Genomic DNA, 14,756 nt, shown 5'->3' with positions numbered 1-14,756 from the left:
TACTGAAATGAGGCTGCATTTTAATGTTGTATTTTAATCTTGTTTTTAAGTTGTATTTCAATCAATTGTTTTATATCTCGTGTTAGCTGCCTTGAGCCCAGTCTTGGCTGGGGAGGGCGGGTATAAATAAAAATAATAATAATAATAATAATAATAATAATAATAATAATAATTATTACTATTATTATTATTATTATTATTATTATTTCTGCAGGCTAAAGGGCTGTGACATGGAAAATGGGAGCAAGTTTGTTTTCAGAGATTCTTCAGCTGTGAAGCCTGTACTTCAGGGGGTTGGTCTTGATGACCTTTGGAGACCCTTCCAATTCTATGATTCTAAGGTATAAGCATCCTGAATCGATTTAATGCCTGGGAGAGAAAACACTCCCATAGTGAGTTCTGTATGTGCTAACTCAAGAGTAAAATAAGCTTTGGAGGAAAAAACAGCATTTCACACCTTGACGGTTTTAAGAGGGTGTGATGTTTTAATTAGAATTCCACTGGACGAATAAAGGGAAATGTTCCAATTATTTCCTTGGCCTCGAAAGATGGCGGGAGGAGAATTTAATAAGAGTTTCTACAATAGCAAGAGTCCTTTATTAGGGAGGTCAAGTTTCTCTAAACTGGATGAGTCTACAGGAGGAAATAGGATCGAGAGAAGTTTGTATGTAATAAAAATACCTTTCTTATAAGACAGTTCTAAGTGGAAAAAGTTACGGGTGAGAACACACCCTGGGCAACACTTTATACATGCAGCACAAAGTTCCAAAAGGTTCTAAATGGACCATTTCTCTGTACGGGCCTCTACTGACTTGACCAATCCTTCTCCCAAAATCTTGAAGTCTTCCAAAATGGCCTCCACATTGGGAACTGTCAGGGGCTCAGGGGCAAGGGCAGACATCATTCTTCCTTTCATGCTTAGCACCTGTGACGGAAAGAACAGATATAATAAGTGAGTTCAGACCGTGGCTCAATCCAAACACTGTACCAAAACCGGGTTTAGAACCCAAAATCTGAACCGAGGTTCTGAACAGGTGGGCAAACCATGGTTTGCGGCTCGTCTGTCTGGTTTCATCGTCCATCCGCTCAGCATTTCTACTTCTGTGCTACAACAGCCTCCAGAGGTGCAGAGAGTGTGGTTTTCCCATTTAGGTCTCGCAACAAACCTTGGTTAGCACAAACCATGGTTTCCAAACCACCACCTTTTCAGTGGTGACTCCCAGTACTTGGAATTTCTTCCCCAAACCAACTTGCACAGAGCTGACCTTTACCTTTACAATTCCAGGTTGTAAAGGTAAGGAAAAAATACCTTTTTTTATTTATTTGGCCAAATTAAAATGGTCTGATACTGTTTCTATCTTACTGGTATAGATTCCATGCTTAGCAATAAATAATCTGTTGCTTTAGTGGGAAAACTGTCCTAAAACTTTCCAGTTACTCTGGAAGAGTGAGGAAGAAACCTTTGCTAAGCGATATGGTTTGCTAAACCGTACTCGAGTTTCTCCTTCAACCATGGTTTGGCATGATGCTTGAATTGAGCCCCACTCCCTAGGCCTTGCTAGCCTCTGAAACGGAAAGCCGGTCTGAGCCATTTGAGCAGAATCCGTCTGCCAACAGCACCCCAGCTGATGCACAAAATGCATACGCAACAGCACAAGGGCAGCCAGTGTGGTGCACCTGCCACCATGAGGGCTAGGAACTTACCGTATTTTTTGCTCTATAAGATGCACTTTTCCCCTCCTAAAAAGTAAGGGGAAATGTGTGTGCGTCTTATGGAGCGAATGCAGGCTGTGCGGCTATCCCAGAAGCCAGAACAGCGAGAGGGAGTGCTGCGCAGCGCTCCCTCTTTCTGTTCTAGCTTCTGGCTTAGCCCCTCTGTCCCTTCCCCCACCTCCCGCAAAAGCCCCCAAGAGCCGCGCGGACCCTGCCCTTCTCCCTCCTCGGGGAAAAGCCTGCAAGCGCCACACACATGCTCCACGTGGCGTGTGAAAGGGAGCGCTGAGCAGAGCCTGGGATGCATACAAGCTCTGCTCAGCACTCCCTTTAAAGAATAGTTTTTCCTTGCATTCCCCCTCTAAAAACTAGGTGTGTCTTATGGAGCAAAAAATACAGTATTTTGCTAGTAAAAAAGGATGGTGGTGTTGGGGTGGGGAAAGGATGCTTGATTATTCGGCCGGCTCCATCAGATTTCATGCTAGAGGCTCTGTTCTGCAACCAGTTGGGCATGCCAAGCCACGCAAATTCCAACACCCTCTGACTCTTTTATCCCCATCAGCAGTTGCAGTTACAAGGCAGCAGCCATGTAGATTTATTTATCCTTTGGCTGAAAGCCAGCAGTTCCCCACCTTCTCCTCAAGTCATCTTTCCCTCCAGCTACCATACATCTTGCACTTCCAAAGTGACTTCTTATGTGAGCTCACTGCCAAGCCCTTCATCAATCAGCTCTGGCCTTTCTCGTTCCTCATCTTCTTTCGCACCTGCTCTCTCTCTCTCTCTCTATCTTCAAGCTTGCTCCTCATCTATCCCCTTCTTACATCCTTTCTCCCCTCCAACCCAAAAGGTCTCTGCACCTTTCGCCATGTCGCTGGGTGAAAACAGCACCCCCTCACTCATCGGCCAAGATTCCCTTTTTCTCTGCAAGCCTCTCCCTGAGCCATCCCTCCCTGTGTCACTTAACATCAGCTCTAAGCATTCTGGGACGCGGGTGGTGCTGTGGGTTAAACCACAGAGCCTAGAACTTGCCGATCAGAAGGATGGCGGTTCGAATTCCTGCGACGGGGTGAGCTCCCATTGCTCGGTCCCTGCTCCTGCCAACCTAGCAGTTCGAAAGCACGTCAAAGTGCAAATAGATAAATAGGTACCGCTCCGGCAGGAAGGTAAATGGCATTTCCGTGCGCTGCTCTGGTTTGCCAGAAGCGGCTTAGTCATGCTGGCCACATGACCCGGAAGCTGTACGCCGGCTCCCTCGGCCAGTAAAGCGAGATGAGCGCCGCAACCCCAGAGTCGCCCACGACTGGACCTAATGGTCAGGGGTCCCTTTACCTTTACCTAAGCATTCTGGCAGGCAGAACGTTCTCTCGCCACCTCTATTTGCTGCCCAGCGCCTTGCACACAGAGGGCCCTGTGCAACTGCGACCCAGAACCCAGGTTACAAAAATACACACGGTCTAAATCCAGGATTCAGACTGCCTCACCTTGAAAGGCTGTGGCTCGAAGGCTGAAGGCTTCCAGAGGACTCCCATCACCTCTCCTCCATGCTTGTCGTAGAAAAACATCGCCAGGTCACCGAATGCCTCCTGCAAAGGATAGAAGTTTGGAAGAGACCAGGGTGAAGCTGATGGTTTTTGAAGGACAACATCGATCTAAACCTGCATTGATACAGAGGTGCCAAGCGAACACTTCTGCAAAAATTGCACGGTTAGAACGTATCACGAATGTTTATGTCACCAACGGAACAATAAAAAACCACGATAAGGTGTAGAAAGAGGACTCTGAGAGCAACGAATTTAAAACTCGAACTAAGCATCACTGGTTCCAATTATTCCCAGGGTTTCTCAATGCAGATGCGTTGTCCTCAAAGCCATTCTACCTCGCAGCATTTTAGGTTATGTAATGTTATTCGTTCCTGTGATATGACCAGGTTGGGTTTAACCAAGAAGAAATAAAAAGTTGTTTATGTGATTTATTCCAGATCTTAGGTATGTTGATTATCTCTGGCACTTGCAAGTTAACACCTGGTCTCTGATATGCAGATTGCACAGAAACTCAAAAAATAAGGCGCTCAAAGGTGATGGTTGTTGTGAGACACGGCGGAGGAATGCGTTCCTGCCCCAGGGGGAGACTGAGCAGCTGAATTTGGCTTCTTTGTCGCATTTTGGCTAGGGAGAAAACTGAGAGGAGGGTCAGACTGACAGGTGGAGATTGGGTGAAGCTTGCCAATACATTCCTATAAGGGAAAATGAATTCACATAAGACTTAAGCTGGGCACGTCTTGCCCCATCAGCCGTTGCAAATAAACAAATGACTCTAAAACTGTTTTGAACTGAGCAAAGCCTCAACATCTGCCCAATGCCCAACACCCATCAAGGTCACACACAGGTCAATCTTTATCTCTGTTAAGACCTACCCTTCACAAAAGACTGGTGTAAATTTATAGAATATTTGAAAAGTAATTGTGATGATAAGATTACGTTTGTAGGTTTGCAAGAAGTTTTGTGAGGTGAGTTATTTGAATTATTGCAAAAATGGATAAAGAGGAGGATTGTTAGTTAAGAGAATTAAAGGTAATATGAATTTAAGAAATGCAGAAGAAAGAATAAGAATGGTGGATCATCAGAGGTGCTGATGGAAGTCCAAAAAGATTGTATAAGATGTGAAGTTTTGTGGTATGTATGACAATATACTAAAATTAATAAAAAATTATTATATATATAAAAAAGACCTACCCTGACATAAAGCTAAGGCATCATTGCATGGACAAAATAAAGCTGAGCTCCTGTTGAATTTTGTTTTTGTTTTAAGGGGAGAGGAAGAGAGACCAGTAGCTTCTTTCCTAAACAGCTCAGCGCAGTCCCTGATGTCCCAAGGCCACGCAGAGAGCCCCTCTTGTGTCACAATGACTCCTGGAAAATAGCCGGTAAACTGACTCTGCAAACTGCTTGCTTGTTTTGCAATGCAGGCGGGAAACAGATTTCTAGATTAGCTTGCTGCGCATAATGCACCCAAGGGGCTGAGAGACTGTGACAGAGATTTCCCCCAACCCACCCCGGATGTATTGGACTACAGCTCGGCTTTGCAGGCTGGGGCTTGTGGGAATTGTAACTCAAAACATTTGGATGGCGCCAGGTTGGGGAAATCTGCCCTAACCCTCCTTCCATATAAATGAATGGGTAACCTTCACTCACAGAATCATAGAACTGCAGTTGGATAGGACACCCGCTCCAAGGAACATCTAGTCCAACCCCCTGCAAAGCAGGGATCTCAATACACGGTCCCCCATCCAATTTGAAACCATACCGGACCCTGCTTAGCTTTGCGAATGCGCTAGCCATTTTATTGCTGCACAAGGACAAGAAGGGGGAACTGAAATTGCATTTTAACCTGTATTTTAATATATTTTTTTCTCCCCCCCCCCCCATTATGTTTTTATTGTAATTTTACTGGTGTTAGCCGCCCTGAGCCCGGCTCTGGCTGGGGAGGGTGGGGTATAAATAAAAATTATGATGATGATGATGATGATGATGATGATGAAGCTCTACCCTCAAAGTATACCACTGCAGTCGTGTCAAAATCTCACTTCCATCAAACCCCTCCTCTGGGTCCAGTTTTTCTTTGCGTTATTAAATCGTTCCCACAGTTGGCAAGGTTCGTTTGATACCAAGAAACCGAGCCTTTAGCACCACCGTCCCGGTCCCATGGAACTCCCTGCCACAAACGATTCCTTCTGTGCTAGCTCTAAAAATGCCTGCTGAAACGGTTTCTGTTCTGCCAGGCCTATGAGGGCAATTAAGAGTACACTCTTCTACAGTGATTAACTGATGCCTGCTATTTAATTTTGTAATGGTTTTATTGTATGGGTTTATGTTTTTATTGCTGTAAATTGTGTGTGTAATGCAACATCGGTATACAAATATTTTTATTTGCATGCAGCAAGTTATTAATATATTAATATATAATAATAACTAATTAATACTATATTAAGTCTGCACGGTCATTGGCTCAGCCACTAACCTCACATGACCTGATTAATAACTCAGCCTATGCACGTGCAAAAGAAAAGCCGGATCAGGCTCATGCCCCATTTAGTCCATCATCCTGCTCTCACAGTGGCCACCCAGGCACCTCAAGGGAAAACTGAAAACCCATGCCTCCTGTGGGAGTGAGTTCCACAGATTAACCGTAAAGAGGAAGCAATCTCGGGCTGCCCCTGCAAAGGGTGAGGGAGGTCAGGTTTAAGTTTGCACAACTGAAACAGTTGACCGAGTGCAACTGAAACCACTGCACATTGCAGTGGCTTTCTATTTTTTTTTTAAATGATATTTATTGAAAAAAGATTTTTTTTTAAATTACAAAGAAAAAAGACAAAACAAAAAAATAAAAAGAAAACCATCATTTTCAAATTCTCCACTTTCATTACCTTCTTTCTATGACCTCCTCCTCCTCCCTTTTCTTGTATCTTGATTAATAGTTGTCACAGCAAATCCTTTCCATAATTCATAGTATTCTGTCATTACATTACCTTACTCTATTTTCATCTTATCTTATAAAAAACCTTAAAGCTTAAGACTTAAATCTTATTTTTACCAACTTCTCATAACCATTACCTTTTTACCTAATTCTTTAAACATTTTTACAAGAGCCAAGTAATTTCATTTCAACATTTTTCTAACATTCATCAATTTTATAAAACATTCCTAATGATAGAAAAAAGAAATAAGAACAATCCAATCTTCTTCCAGCGTCCCTTCCTCCTGGTCCCGGGTTTGTGAGTCCTTTTTATCCCATTAGTCTGGCACATTAACCTGGTGATCTTATATCCGAGGCCTTCAAGTCTCTTCCATGTCCCTTCCGCAGCTCTTCTTCATATTTTCCTTTCACTCTTGGGAACTCCAGCTTGGTAGTGTTTTTGACCCTTTTCAACAAGTCAGCCTCTTTCCCAAAGTCCAGACTAGACTCCATGTGGTATTTTAAGACATGTTTCAAATTCCCTCCAAAATTGGGAGCCCCCACAGCTCCAAACATCTGACGGCCCAGTGCCAGACTCGGAAAGTCCAAACATCTCTGCATAGGGGGGTCAGTCCAACCCCCCATTTCCAAATCAATCCAAACTTTATCTTCCCAAATCTGGTTTTTTTCCAAGTTCATTTGTCAAATCCAAAGGCTTATTTTCCTGCAGGGCCAAAAGTTCCTCCCTTTCTGGCGCCCAAGATTCAGCAACATCCTCTTCTCTCAACTGTTCTGTCATGGCACACTCCTGTTTAAGTTCCTGGGTGGGCTCCATATAGTTTCCCACTACCTGTTCAAATGTTCTGGCCGCATTAGTCATCAAATCCGTCTTCTGACTTAACTGATCCAATAGGGCATTTATTTTACAGAAAGCACCCAACAGTGCTTCTGAAAACATTGTCCTGCAAGGTCACAAGTCCTTTCCCACGGTTGTAATCTGTGGCAGCTGCAAGCTCCCTAGAATCAGTTACAGTTTCACAGTCCCCCTCTAGGGGGAAAACTTCTGGTTGTTCTTTCTTTTAAGGACAATAGCAACAAAGTTTCTTTTTTAAATATATTTTGTCAATATTTGTTCCTTTAAAATGCGAAAGGAAACAGTGGAATCACAATGTTACTCTTCTTTTAACTGTCTGTCAAAAACATTTGTCTCTGGTCAATGAGCTTCAAACGTCAATTCTGACACCCCGCTCCAGGATCAGGACGGTGGAAAGTTACTTTACTTTAAACTCACTTCTGCAGGTTTAAACAGTCCAAAAAAGATCCCCCTTCTTCTCCTGCTACCGAAGGGGGGTTCAACGATTTTAAATGGTGAAGACCAATCCTTTGAAAGTGATTTTCTAAGCTCTAGTTTACGTTGTCTTTGTTTTCTTCTGACTACAAGGAAACGGAAGGCTGACTTCCTGTTTAGACCTTCCCGTTTCAGTACCAAATTAAGGTAAATTTTTAAGTCCAATTCCTTTCTAATCGCCAGTTCTTATTTGAAGTCCAATTGTTCAATGTTTAAGTACTCATGGGTGCTTATTTTAGATGCCAAATTGTCCCAGGAAAAAGGCAGCGCTCTCTGGCAACGGCTATGTGGCTTCGCTCCACGGAAAAAGCAATTGACTCACAGCACCGCGCCACTTCCCCCTCCGCTTCGGAGCCCGTTAGTGGGTTCCTTTGCGGGTTGGGGGGGCGCTAAGGGTGCCCGCCGAGTCCCACGGTCACAGGCTTCATCCGCCTGTGATTTCTAAAAGGGTCCCCGCTTCGCCGCAGTGGAAAAGACCCGTTTCGCGCGGAGCTGGTCCCTCCGGTTCAGAGGGAGTCCGCCATTGCTGATGGCGCCACCCCGGAAGTCCAAACTTCCTTCCAGTCATAGAGCTCAATGTTGCAAACCCCCAGTCCTCTGGTTTTTACCTGTACGGGGTTCTAAGCATGTACAGATCCAGGCGGCGCATGAAGTTAGATCTCAGGTGCCTAATTCGAGCCCCAGAGTCTTCCCCAAGAAACAGTATAGCACCTTCATTCCACCTACGGATTTGGCCTAAGAGTCTCCAGCAAAGAAAACAGTCTGCATAACCAATCTTTTAAGGAGCAAATCGAGATGGCTTTCGGTGTATATATTCACAATCAGTTATTCAAATCTTGTGCATGCACCAAGCTTCTGAATCTCAAATGACACATTAAATTGGATGCGCCGGTTGAGGGAGGTAATTAGCATACGAAATGGCTTTCCCGAGACTCGTGATGGGGTTGCTGAGCTTATCATGGAGGAGATTTTGACACGATCATGACAACCTGCTCTCAGCAGTTCTTCGGTTTTTCCATCCACTACCCGTTCATCTCTCTGCCCCCCCCCCCCGTGAGACATACATTGTTAGCATTCTGCCTCCCCTGCTTTCTAACCCTTTTGAGCCCACGGTGCCTTTGACCAACTGCATATTTTCTGTGGCTCCCCTGTGGGGTTTAATTACAGGATGTAATGCACATAAGTGGGAGCAGCAACAGCGGCAGGACTCAGGCCAGAATCAGGGAGAGAGAGAGATCAAGAGAGAGATTTGCAGATTTGCAGCAAGGATGGCTAATATGAATAGGGAGAAAGAGGAGGAGGCTGCAGAGACACACAGGTTGAAAACCTCTGCCTCACTGCATTAACTCGCACGCGGATGATGATGCTATTATACTAATAAGCCTGAGAGATTACGGTTTATATCTGCGCACAGAGGAATATGTTGCTGTTTAGTCGTTTAGTCGTGTTCGACTCTTCGTGACCCCATGGACCAGAGCACGCCAGGCACTCCTGTCTTCCTCTGCCTCCCGCAGTTTGGTCAAACTCATGTTGGTCACTTCAAGAACACTGTCCCACCATCTCGTCCTCTGTCATCCCCTTCTTGTGCCCTCTTTCCCAACATCAGGGTCTTTTCCAGGGAGTCTTCTCTTCTCATGAGGTGGCCAAAGTCTTGGAGCCTCAGCTTCAGGATCTGTCCTTCCAGTGAGCACTCAGGGCTGATTTCCTTCAGAATGGAGAGGTTTGATCTTCTTGCAGTCCATGGGACTCTCAAGAGTCTCCTCCAGCACCAGAATTCAAAAGCATCAATTCTTCGGCGATCAGCCTTCTTTATGTTCCAGCTCTCACTTCCATATATCACTACTGGGAAAACCAGAGCTTTAACTATACGGCTAAACCATAGCTTTAACAGAGGAATATACGGGGTGCTACTTGGGCCCCCCGCTTTTTCTCATGACGGATGCTTGCTGAATGAAGCCGTGTGTGCTAATAACGTCAGGAGGAATATTGCTATGTGCCCTGCCAGGACTCTGAACCTTCTTGTTAAAAACCGCAGCGTGATTCAGAAGCTGCTGAAGCAACAAAACCCAGATGCTTTTAAAAAATAATAATAACAAGGAAGGGTTATGCGCTGCCTGGGAAACTTCCCTTTTGCCAGGAGTCAGCGGAGGCACAGATCAGGGCAGAACCGGTTCTCTTGCTCTGTTGCAAGGCGATTGTCGAAGAATTGGCTGGGTCTGGGAACGGCCCAGGTGTCACCGGGTTCTCCAAAAGCAGCTGCTGCTTGCCTGCACGGCGAATCCCTCCTTTTTCATCTTATTTTCCTGGAGTTTGCAGCAGCAACACCTCTGAGGCAACTTTGCGGCCTGCATTAAGCAATCTACGTCCCAGCCATGAGAGCTAGCAGCTCTGCTGCTTACGTTTATAAGTTTCTGCCTAGGTTTCTGCTGCAGATAGAGATTTCTAAAGCTCAGCACGGCACGGGAAGAAATGAGTAGGGTTAAGTTCTCCTTCCTGCCTTGTGACACCAGAATCCGTGGACTTCCAACGAAGCTGCGCATTGGAAAATTCAGGGCAGAGAAGAGGAAATCTTTGAACTGTTAAACTGCGGAACTCGCTGCCACAGCAGGCAGGCATGGCCACCAGCTCGGAAGGCTTTAAAAGAGGATTAATCACATTTGTGGAGTGGGCTACTGATGGCTGCCAGCCACGATGGCTAGCATCTTAAACCTAGACAGCATCTTAAAAAGCAGAGACATCACCTTGCCAACAAAGACCCGTATAGTTAAAGCTATGGTTTTCCCAGTAGTGATGTATGGAAGTGAGAGCTGGACCATAAAGAAGGCTGATCGTCAAAGAATTGATGCTTTTGAATTCTGGTGCTGGAGGAGACTCTTGAGGGTCTCATGGACTGCAAGAAACTGATCCATTCTTAAGGAAATCAGCCCTGAGTGCTCACTGGCAGGACAGATCCTGAAGCTGAGGCTCCAATATTTTGGCCACCTCATGAGAAGAGAAGACTCCCTGGAAAAGACCCTGATGTTGGGAAAGATGGAGGGACAGTGTTCTCGAAGCTACCAGCATGAGGGAGGCAGTGGAAGACAGGAGGGCCTGGCGTGCTCCGGTCCATGGGGTCATGAAGGGTCGGACACGACTAAACGACTTAACAACAACAAGCCACAATGGCTATTCACTGCTTCTATGGCCAGGACCAGCAATGCTTGAGAATACCAGCTGCTGGAAACCACAAGCGGGGAGAGGGTCTTATGCTCAGATCCTGTGTGTGGGTTTCGCCTGTGCATCCGATTGGCCACTGTGAGAAGAGGATGTTGAACTGGGCGGGCCATTGGCCTGACCCAGCTAGCTCTTATGTTCTTAATTCCCCCTCGCCCATTCCCCTTATTCTGGAAATCCCATCCTTAATATGTGCATCTCCTTGCACCTTTGGTTCCTAGACCAAAAGGCTAGCCAATGGCGTCTCCTCTGCTGGCAAAAAGGCATCTATCAAGCGACCGGGAAAGGAGGTCATCTGTTGCAATTCCTCTCTCCCCACCACAGCCCCAGTGCCCTGCCCCAAAAGCCAGGGCAGATTTTGGGAGGCTGGGTGTGCGTAGGAGAGAAGGGGGAATCACCAAAATTATTTCCTCCCCCACTGTTCCATTGGCCTGTTCCAGCAGAGAGAAGAAGACCCCCTTATGTGATCACATTTGTTCTCACCCACCCACACCTCCTGGAACCCGGGTGGCGCTGTGGTCTAAACCACAGAGCCTAGGGCTTGCCGATCAGAAGGTCGGCGGTTTGAATCCCCGCGACGGGGTGAGCTCCCGCTGCTCGGTCCCTGCTCCTGCCAACCTAGCAGTTCGAAAGCACGTCAAAGTGCAAGTAGATAAATAGGTACCGCTCCGGCAGGAAGGTAAAGGGCGTTTCCGTGCGCTGCTCTGGTTCGCCAGAAGCGGCTTAGTCATGCTGGCCACATGACCCGGAAGCTGTACGCCGGCTCCCTCGGCCAATAAAGCGAGATGAGCGCCGCAACCCCAGAGTCAGCCACGACTGGACCTAATGGTCAGGGGTCCCTTTACCTGCACCTCCCTGCCATCTAATTTTTATATTGCAACTGCTCTGCAGACGGAGACCCATTCTAAGAACACAGGAACTGCGTGGCTGGCTCTGCAGATTGAGGTCTGCTGAGTTTGGTAGGCAAGCATCCTTTCCCACAAGGCAGCTGTGAAGTTTGGCCCTGCTAGAATGTCAGTCCAACACCACACACACACACACACACACACACACACACACACTACTGACAGACAGTGTGGTGTAGCAGTTAAGAGTGTTGGACTAGGATCTGGCTGGACTCCTCACTCAGCCAATAAATCTCAATGATTGACCTCAGGCCGGTCACCATCCCTGAGGCTCCCTCATAGGGCTGTCATTGTGAGGATTAAAGGGGGGAGGTAGAGCAATGTACATCAGCTTGAGCTCGTTGGAGGAAAAGGTTGGATATAAATGCAATCAATCAATCAATCAATCAATCAATCAACAAAGGTCTTCCACTTGCTATGGAAAGCCAACTGTCATGGATGCAGAGACAGGTTGCAACATCAAAACACAGTATTAAAAACAATATTTAAAACAGCTTCCCATCTCAGAAATAAGGGGGGTCCTAAAAACACACAGCTCAATGGTGTAAAAAGTATAAAGATAGAGGTAATCTACACAACAATTTAGAAAGAGTAAAAATTTCGAGGTCTTAGAACAAAGGAAGGAAATCATTATATGAATACATACGTAACGATTAGAATGATGATATGGTTTTATTTGTAGATTGTGTGTTTTTGGGTTTTTTGTCTGTTTTTTTCTTTTTTCTCATGTTCTTTTCTTTTTTTTTTACTTCTTTGTACTGCTTTATTTTGGATTCAATGTTTGTAATTTTTGTTGTAATTTTGCATTGAAAATAAAAAAAAATTAAACAAACAAACAAAAAACCACACACAGCTCAAGTGTCAAAAGCCATGTTAAATAAGGTGCATTTAGTATTTGCCAGAAGGTGTCTAATGAAGGGGCCAAGCAGCCCAACAAGGAACTGAAGGTGAGAGTCAACTAAATTTTACTGAGAGTGCATCCAATAAAATACATGACCAAGTTAGGTCCATTCGTTTCAACAGGTCTACTCTTGAGTAAAACCTGGCTGAGGGTGCTCAGCAGCAACGGAACTCTACCAACTCTTGTGAAGGAGAAAACTGCGTGGGGAAGGGGACGGAATGGAGTATCCTGCAGGAGGAGATGGCCAGCAGGCACACCAAACAGAATAATAATAATAATAATAATAATAATAATAATAATAATAATATTTATACCCTGCCCATCTGGCTGGGTTTCCCCAGCCACTCTGGGCAGCTTCCAACAGAATATAGAAGCACTCCAGGCCAGACATAGCTCAGTCGGTAGAGCATGAGACTCTAAATCACAGGGTGGTGGGTTCGAGTTCCGCACTGGGTGAAAGATTCCTGGATCACAGGAGGGTTGGACCAGATGATCCTCATTGTCCATTTCTAACTCTAGGCTTCTATGATTCCTCTCTTCTGATCATAGCTGTCAACTTACAGATTTGAAAATAAGGGACCAGCAGCCTCGAAAATAAGGGATCAGCAGCCAAAATTTTAGTCAACCAGCAGCCAAACGAAGCCTCAAGCGGTGGTTCCCACAGTGCAGCAACCCGGCAAAGGGGATGCAGCAAGGAAAACCACCGTCACCTGGGAAGCACTGAGCAAAGGTGAGTCCCCAGGCAATGCGGCCGATTTGATCGGCACAAGGCGTTCCAGCTCCACCCCCCCCCCCCCAGTCGTTCTTAGAGTCCTTATTGGGTGAGCAACACAGCCAAGCAACACAGTTGGAGCCTCCCTCCTCCCTGGCCAGCAGGGAGAGAGGGAGAGGAGCTGCTTCCTTTGAGACCCGGGAAATTTAAGGGACATCATTAATAAGGGACAGCAGCGGGACATGGCGCTGGGATAAGGGACTGTCCCGCCAAATAAGGGACGCTTGACAGCTATGCTTCTGATACGAACTCAGTCCTGGCAAACGTATAACAATTTGGTGCAGCTCTTTCGTATTATTATAGTAAGCATGGAACATCTGCTTGTGTTATTTGTTCCCAGCTCCTGCTTACCTGCAGCTCTCGGAGGTACAGCTGAGCCGGGTCGTAATCCACCACTGGGAAAGCGGAGGTTTTGACAGCCGCACCGCTTTTCAACGTTCCCCGGAAGAAGGACTTGGCCGGTCGGTCCACTGCCTCCAGGTGCCTCGGGATCTGCTTGGGGTTCAGGTGGATGAGGACGTCGTAGAAGTCCAGAGGAGGGCGGAAGACCATCTGCCAAGGGGGAAGCCATGTCAAAATGGGGCTCGGCAGCAAGGGAAATGTGGAGCTGAGTCCCAAAGGAGGGGGAGAAGGAAGTTTTGCCAGCTAGCATCATCTCACCCAGGCCCAACCAGGGTCTCAGAAACCACAGCTGCACATCGTGTTCTGGTTAGCAGTGCAAGAGTGACAGACTGAGCTGTGATTCCTGCAGATATGTATCAAACTCAGATATATAGGTAAAGTCGGTTATGATACATTGGGCCAAAGATTTTGGGTATAATATACAGTTAAAAGATTGGGGGAAACTGTGGAAAGAAGGGTTAAAATTTACTGAATGCAATGCCCTAAAAGAAAATGTGGTGAAAATGATGTATAGATGGTATATTACGCCTGTGAAACTAGCTAAAATGTATAAAGTTAGTAATAAATGCTGGAAATGTAAAGAAAAAGAAGGAACATTTTATCACATGTGGTGGGAATGTAAAAAAGTGAAAAACTTCTGGGAAATGATTTACAATGAGATGAAAAAAACATGTTGAAATATATATTTATTAAGAAACCAGAATCATTTTTACTTGGCATTGTAGGAGATGATATAAATAGAAAGGGTTGTAAGTTGTTTTTCTATGCAATGACTGCAGCAAGAATACTATTGGTACAAAACTGGAAGCAAGAAGAATTACCGACGAAAGAAGAACGGAGGATGAAACTGATGGACTACGAAGAATTAGATAAACTAACAGGAAGGATTCGAAACCAGCGGGACCAGAGATTCTCAGAAGACTGGAGTAAATTTACAGGCTATTTGAAAAGAAATTGTGATGAACAGATTACGCTAGTAGGTTTGCAAGAAGTTTTGTAAGGTGAATTATTAGAAATATTGCAAAAATAAAAAGATAACGAGGAGAATTA

The 14,756-nt window shown here is 45.5% G+C and overlaps 1 protein-coding gene across 1 annotated transcript in view; it reads right to left on the bottom strand.

Moving 5' to 3' along the window:
• Positions 1 to 465: 465 nt before the first annotated feature.
• NOL6 (nucleolar protein 6) overlaps positions 466 to 14,756 on the bottom strand; it is a 67,342-nt gene continuing 53,051 nt past the window's right edge. Inside the window, exons 24-26 of the mRNA XM_080973427.1 lie at positions 13,656 to 13,856; positions 3,195 to 3,296; positions 466 to 925 (exon numbers count right to left, since the gene is read on the bottom strand). Of these exons, the coding sequence (XP_080829553.1) occupies positions 776 to 925; positions 3,195 to 3,296; positions 13,656 to 13,856 (453 nt within the window). The 3' untranslated portion in view covers positions 466 to 775. The remainder of the gene's footprint in view (positions 926 to 3,194; positions 3,297 to 13,655; positions 13,857 to 14,756) is intronic.

Source organism: Podarcis pityusensis (assembly GCF_964106645.2).
Source record: "Podarcis pityusensis genome assembly, chromosome: 11".
NCBI classification, from domain to species: Eukaryota; Metazoa; Chordata; class Lepidosauria; order Squamata; family Lacertidae; genus Podarcis; species Podarcis pityusensis.
Note: the sequence above shows the minus strand (reverse complement) of the source record. Positions and strands in the feature narration are given on the sequence as shown.